This window comes from Berghia stephanieae, chromosome 15 (genome assembly GCF_034508935.2).
Source record: "Berghia stephanieae isolate SIO BIC M18660-M18661 chromosome 15, UCSD_Bste_1.3, whole genome shotgun sequence".
Taxonomy (NCBI): Eukaryota; Metazoa; Mollusca; class Gastropoda; order Nudibranchia; family Aeolidiidae; genus Berghia; species Berghia stephanieae.
Window position 1 is genome coordinate 13,826,335 of NC_088374.1, and position 7,500 is coordinate 13,833,834.

Below are 7,500 nucleotides of genomic sequence, written 5' to 3' on the forward strand. Positions count from 1 at the left end.
CAACGCTGTTAACGGCCAGGTACTCATTTTACACCTGAGTACGGTCAGAGAATGTGAGTAAAGAGCCTTTTCCAAGGACTCAACTATGCGCCGAGCGAGGCTCGAACCCAGGACCTTCCGATCCGAAAGCGAGTGTCATACCACTAGACCACATAGCCGCACATGCTCATGTGTTTGAAGCACTTCAAAGCTGTTTTGAAGTGACATTTTAAACGTAAATGTTTCTGACGCTGACCTTTGGACAAGAACAAACCAAGAGCAAATGGATGTCCAGGTCAGACGCAGAAAGTGGCGATGGGTTTTTTTTTTTTTTGTTTTTTTTTTTTTGTTGCTTTAGGTCTCTTCCAACACAATTGAGGTTATAATATGAGAGACCGCTGAAACAAAAAAACTAGCAATCTAACAAAATAGTACAAATGTAAATCAAAATCATAACCTAAAGATATCATAAGCTAAATTATAAATAACCAAGAGCAAACAGGCAGAAGATTTACAGAAAAAAAATATCCCCTGTCAAAAATACAATCACAAACCAAAGAAGCAGGATAGGCTAGTAAAGAGAAGAAGAAACAACATCACTATCGGATCGTACACCCATGCGAACATCATAGGTATACGATTCAAGGGTGATGCTCCCATCCAACCACCAGCTCGAATGGAACCCGCAGGGCAAGAGGAAACGGGATCGTCCAAATAAGACTTAATGGGGGAGAAGCCTTCGCCAAGATTTGTGTGTTTCCAATCTTACCTGGAGTGAGACAAAGGTCTGTGCCAAGGACTGAAGAAGATGGAAGAGTGCTGTTGAGGCCCCGATGCTTCACCAGGAGCCAAGAGGCAGAAATAAGTCAAGTAAGTCATTACCTAGATAGTATGCGCTTGGCTTAGAAGCTCACAACATTGCCATCCGGAAGTATAACGGACCAATACACAAAACTATGTGTAACCTTGAACTTAAATAGTCTGGATAATACAGTTTAGTGAGAATTAATCATTCATAAGCGCGGATGGCAAAAAGACAAAACAAAAACAAACAAAAACAAACGAAACAAAACAAAACAAAAACAATAAAGACCGGAGTGACGTCAACTTCATACAATCTTTAGGTATTGTCTTCCAGCATTGCTCAACTCACTTCATTTCTTGTTATTGTTTAGTGAGAATTGGCTTCAACAGTAACTTCTCTCGCAATGACGCATAGTAACTTAGTAACTGGCCCTAAACTATCGGAACAATGGCGGACGCCTTTATGAAATACTTCTCTTCGAGCATAAAGGTGTATCCAGAGGAGAAAAACATTATCAATCTGATCATGTTTTGACTTTTATACATTCTGATCACATGACATATGAAAAGTTCTAGCCAGCATGAAGAATAAAAAGTACAAATTAACTTTGTTTAGAACCACGCTGCTCGCCGTTGCTGGGCGACGTGACATCAGACTATTGAATCCAATTAGGCACTTCCTCTGCCCCCTGCCATCGGCACACAAAGTCACAAGACAGACCTAGACCGTTATTCTAATACAGTGGAATATAGGACATTTCCTCTGCCCCCTGCCATCGGCACACAAAGTCACAAGACATACCATACCTAGACCGTTTTTCTAATACAGTGGAATTTAGGACACTTCCTCTGCCCCCTGCCATCGGCACACAAAGTCACAAGACAGACCTAGACCGTTATTCTAATACAGTGGAATTTAGGACATTTCCTCTGCCCCCTGCCATCGGCACACAAAGTCACAAGACAGACCTAGACCGTTATTCTAATACAGTGGAATTTAGGACGTTTCCTCTGCCCCCTTCCATCGGCACACAAAGTCACAAGACATACCATACCTGGACCGTTATTCTAATACGGTGGAATTTAGGACATTTCCTCTGCCCCCTGCCATCGGCACACAAAGTCACATGACATACCAAACCTAGACCGTTATTCTAATACAGTGGAATTTAGGACATTTCCTCTGCCCCCTGCCATCGGCACACAAAGTCACAAGACAGACCTAGACCGTTATTCTAATACGGTGGAATGTAGGACATTTGTGACCCTTCGCCTCAAAACGGTATTAAGTCGGGATGGTTGAGGTGTTGAAAATTGAATTTATAGCCAGAAATATCAGACTTGTGTTGAGTTTGTATGTTTTATTGAGGAGAATGGATACCATATTTTAGGGTGATAATGCCAGCAATTAATATTTTTGACCAGTTCAACATTAAATTCGGCTTTTAAGCATATGGTTCGTTCCGACATAATACCGTTTTGAGACGATGGGTCACATTTCCTCTGCCCCCTGCCATCGGCACACAAAGTCACAAGACATACCATACCTAGACCTACCGTTATTCTAATACAGTGGAATTTAGGACATTTCCTCTGCCCCCTGCCATCGGCACACAAAGTCACATGACATACCAAACCTAGACCGTTATTCTAATACAGTGGAATTTAGGACATTTCTAACCAGTTAACTGGCGTACTCTGAGGGAGAAAAAAAAACAAACTTAAATTTTAAAAATTTGGCCAGAAAACTCATCCTCCAAATATCGATCGATTGCAATAACCCTCATCTAGGAAAAAACGAAACAAAAAACAACTCAAATCTGGGAGGTTTCAGGTTTGAGAGTTTACGCCAAGACGAGGGTCGTTTTAATCAATCGATACTTGAAGGACGAGTTTTCTGGCCAAATATTTAAATTCGATTATTTTTTTTCTCCGGAGTACGGCAAGTTAACGGGTTAAACGGTCTGATTATCATCATTATCATTATCATTATAATCACTACAAATGCAAATGTCAGCGCAGCGCATTGGTGAGAGGAAAATAATAATTGACTGCATGTGTCTGACGAACGAAGGGGTAATTTACTGTGACACCAATAGCTGTAAATAGAAGGAACGAAGTTGACGTCACTCGGCTCTTCGTCACTGTTTTTAGCCAACCATGTTTATGAGAAGTTCTCACTAAATTCTATCGACCAGATTATAAACGCTCAAGGTTACACATTGTTTTGTGTGTGTGTGTGTGTGTGTGTGTGTGTGTGTGTGTTGGTACGTCATGTCCGGCTGGCGAATGTTGTGACTATTTCAACTAAGCGCACATCATCAATATACCGACTTGTCCGACTTGAATTTAATTCTTTTTTTAATTCGTAGTTTACATTGGGAAAATAATACTAGTCACTGATACCAATTTATCCTTAATAAGACTGAATCACGGGTTGGAGGAGGGGGGGGGGGATGCAACACAAGGGAACCGAGATCTATCCCGAGTTGGTTTGTTTTTTTTAAAATACGGAACAAAGAAGAAAAAACAACACAACAAAAAACAACAACAACAAAAAAACCAAAAAAAAAACTAACAAACAAAAAGCAAAAACAAAACGAAATTCAGGTATAACAGAGAAAAACGTCCGTATTTGTTTGTTTTTTGTTTGTTTGTTTTTAAGGGTTTTACGGCGCTTGCGACATATTTAGGTCATTTCAGCGCCAAACGTCGGTATTACCACGAACTCTTTAATTTATATTCTCCAAAAAACTCGAGAGATTGGTTGATTTGGTATCTTAATTAATTTAGTACGTTAATGAAGTAAAATTATAAAAAGTCTCAAAGTAAAGTAAAGTAAGTAAAGGGTACTCACTTCCGCTGTGTAAACACCCGGCCCTTGATCGTACAAACGGCTTGGGACAACGATGGCGGAACCACGCTCGTGTTCGTTGAATCCGACGATGATGACGACGACGATGATGACGCCAGTGACGGAGAATCTTGTTGCGTCGCTCCTGCGGCGAACAATGACGTTGTTGAAGAAGACGAGGAGAGCAGCAGAACTGCCCAAATCTGAACGAGAAGGACGACCACTAAAGGCATCTTCTTCTTGGTCGATGCTGCTCCTCTTTCCATAGAAGTGTTGATAGCCATTTTATTATTGATGTGAAAAATTAATGACACACAAATAATACACACCAAGAAAATATACACCAGGGGAAACACAAAGTATGAAAAAAATCCTAGATTTATTCTCAATTATTTATTCCTTGCTGACTTTGTTTTCTGTTTTAACCCTTGGGGTTATAAGGTTATAAATTAATCCAGATTTGAACAGAAAGCACACTGGTTATAATAGCAACGATAATTATTATAATAATAATAACTATAATTATAATAATAAAGATACCGCAGGGTGTATCAAAATATTATTATGAAATCCGTGGTTAGAATTGAACGTCCTCTATATAGGGTGACACCAAATTCACAGACGAAATCCATTGAATGAAATTATTATTATTATTATAATAATCAACACGAAGATACAGCAGACGTTTAATGATAGCAATGATAACCATTCTAAAAATAATAAAATAAAATTTTTAATAAATCAAAGAAGATTTTAAAAAATTATTTTCTTTCAATCTCTCCTTATCTCTTTATCATCTCTTTTCCTTTATGTGTTGTCGTTGGCTTGATTAGGGGATATTCATGATGGCTGAAGGAGAAAGGCGTTCCGTACTAATGGCCTGTTGTTTTTTTCTGGAGGGGGAAAAGAGATACACAAAGAAAAGAAACGTTATTGAAGTGAATGAAAGGCGTTGTTGTTGTTGTTAAGAGGTCTGGAAATAAAAATGAAAAGTAGTATTGAAATAATATAATATGAAAAGGGAAACGTTGTTTGTTCGTTTATTAAATATTATTTTATTTTTATTTCAAGGAGAATAATTAATGGGGGAATGAAACATATTGGTTATTAAACCAAAAAAAAAAAAAAAAAAAGAAAACCACAGAAAAACAAAGCAACAAAAAGAATAATAAATAAACAACAACAACAAAAAATATACAAAACAAACCCCAACAACCCCCTCCCCCTAATAAAATAAAAACAACAAAAAATCAAAACACCAATCAAGGGAGCACTTTAAACTTAGCGCCCCCCCCCCCCCCTTCTCCCTTTCCGCCACCGTTGTTTTTTGTTTTTTTTGTTTTTTAATAAAGAAGAACATAGCGACTCATATTTCTATTCATAACTAAAACTCGTATCTCTTGGCCAAATTGGGCTCTTTTGGGGCCAAAGTCTAAGTAAAGTCCAACTATGTAACCTCCTCCAAGAACAAAAAAAAAAAAAACAAAAAAAAAAACACCCAAAAAAAACAAAAACGGATGTACAAAAGAAAATTTAAAAAATTATAAAAACCTCAAAAAACCATAAGGGTAGAAGAGATACATAATAATATGGCCTGGTGTGTGGTTATGGGGTCTTGTGGTATGACACTCGCTTTCGGATCGGAGGGTCCTGGGTTCGAGCCTCGCTCGGCGCATAGCTAAGTCCTTGGAAAAAAAGGCTCTTTACTCACATTTTCTCACTGTACTCAGGTGTAAAATGAGTAGCTGGCCGTTAACAGAGTTGTCTCTGTCCGAAAAAAAAAAATTTGTAATATCGTCCAACTGACGTCCTGTCACGTCCTACATGTTAAGTGTTGCTGTTGGGGCCAGGGACCCCTTGTAAAGCGCTTTGAGCACGTTTAGTGGATATTGCGCTATATCTAAAACAATAAAAATTGCTCAAATACTCAATATGTGACCCCCCGTCTCAAAACGGTATTATGTCGGGATGGACCAGATGCTAAAAAGTCAAATTATAGTTAAACTGTTCAAAAATATGAAACGTTGGTATGTAGCACAGTAAAATATGATATTCCTTCTCCTCTATAAAGCATATAGACTCAACTTAAGCATGATAATTCTGGCTATACATCCCATTTTCAGCATCTTAATCATTCCGACTTAATACCGTTTTGAGACGAGGGGTCACATATGGCCTGATTTGAACAACAGCAAAAGAAGACAACATCCGGACACAATCTCTACGAGCATGAAAAACAGTTTTAGTAGCGTATACCCCCCCCCCCCCTCCCCGCCCCCTTTCCCCTATTTTCCACTCCCCAACCCCTCCCTAGGGATCTTACGTAATCCTTGATAATTTACATTATAATTAACAAAAAATCCACTCCACATCCCTTATCAAAAAGACAAGACACACACACACCCACACACACCCACACACACACACACACACACACATCGGTGTCGATTCTATAGATAGTATGCGCTTGGCTAAGAAGCTCATAACATTGCCATCCGGAAGTATAACGGACCAACACACAAAACTATGTGTATCCATGAACGTTTAAATAGTCAGGTTAATACAGTTCAGTGAGCATTACTCATAAACGCGGATGGCAAAAAACAATAACAAAGACCTGAGTGACGTCATCTTCGAACTGTCTATATACAAGTGTGTATAATACATACATAATATAAAATAATAATATATTATAGATAGTATGCGCTTGGCTAAGAAGCTCATAACATTGCCATCCGGAAGTATAACGGACGAACACACAAAACTCTGTGTATCCATGAACAGTTAATACAGTTCAGTAAGCATTACTCATAAACGCGGAAGGCAAAAAACAATAACAAAAACCTGAGTGACGTCATCTTCGAACTATCTATATACAAGTGTGTATAATACATACATAATATAAAATAATAATATATTATAGCACTGGCGAGGCAAAGACATTTGTAAGCCGTAGGCAGTAGGCAGATTCAGTTTTCGGCCCGATGCTATGTCTAATTATGAAGGCTTTCACAGGGGTTGCCAACTGAAATTCATTAGAGAATGATTGAAGTTGACGTTACTCGGCTCTTTGTTAATGCTTTTTTATTTTTTTAAAGACAGCCAGTTGGGTAATTGGCTTCAACATTCGTGACGTCACTTCCCTCGTAATGACGCGTAGTAATTTAGTAACTGGTTCTAAACTATCGGGAAAATGGCGGACGCCCTTATAAAATATTTCTCCGACGAGCATAAAAGTGTATCAAGCGGAGAAAAACAGTATAAATCTGATCATGTTTTGACTTTTATACATTCTGATCACAAGACATGTGAAAAAGTTCTAGCCAGCATGAAGTAGAATGAAAAAGTGCCGATTTTCTTTGTTTAGAACCAAGCTGCTCGCTGTTGGGCGGACGTGACATCAGACTATTGAATCCTATTGATTCTCATTAAATTCTCTCAATCAGACTGTTATCGTTAAAAAATTCACAGGCTATTAATAGGGGGTCCCGATAGCTCAGTTGGTAGAGTACGTACTCGCTTCACACGCAAAGGGACCAAGATCGATCCCGGGAGCAGTCGATATTTTTTCTGACCCTCCTGCCCACCCAGCAGTGAATGGGTAGCTGAGTCTGTTAGATTTGGCGGAAAGTACTTTCCGATAGACTAGAGTCCTATCCAAATGATAGAAAGCAATTGCTATTGTCCGTTTCACGATATAGAAACCGAGATAAACTCCAGCTTCATGGGACCAATGGCTCATATGTGGAGGAGGAGAAGAAGAAGAAGAAGAAGAAGAAGAAGAAGAAGAAGAAGAAGAAGAAGAAGAAGAAGAAGAAGAAGAAGAAGAAGAAGAAGAAGAAAAAAGAAGAAGAAGAAGAAGA

The 7,500-nt window shown here is 38.7% G+C and overlaps 1 protein-coding gene across 3 annotated transcripts in view; it reads right to left on the bottom strand.

Annotated features, from left to right (window-relative positions):
• Nucleotides 1-7,500, bottom strand: part of LOC144960841 (uncharacterized) — a 122,464-nt gene that overhangs the window by 18,762 nt on the left and 96,202 nt on the right. For all 3 annotated transcript variants that reach the window (XM_078894215.1, XM_078894217.1, XM_078894216.1), the window contains exon 2: nt 3,641-4,530. In XM_078894215.1, the coding sequence (XP_078750341.1) occupies nt 3,641-3,921 (281 nt within the window). In that variant the 5' untranslated portion in view covers nt 3,922-4,530. The remainder of the gene's footprint in view (nt 1-3,640; nt 4,531-7,500) is intronic.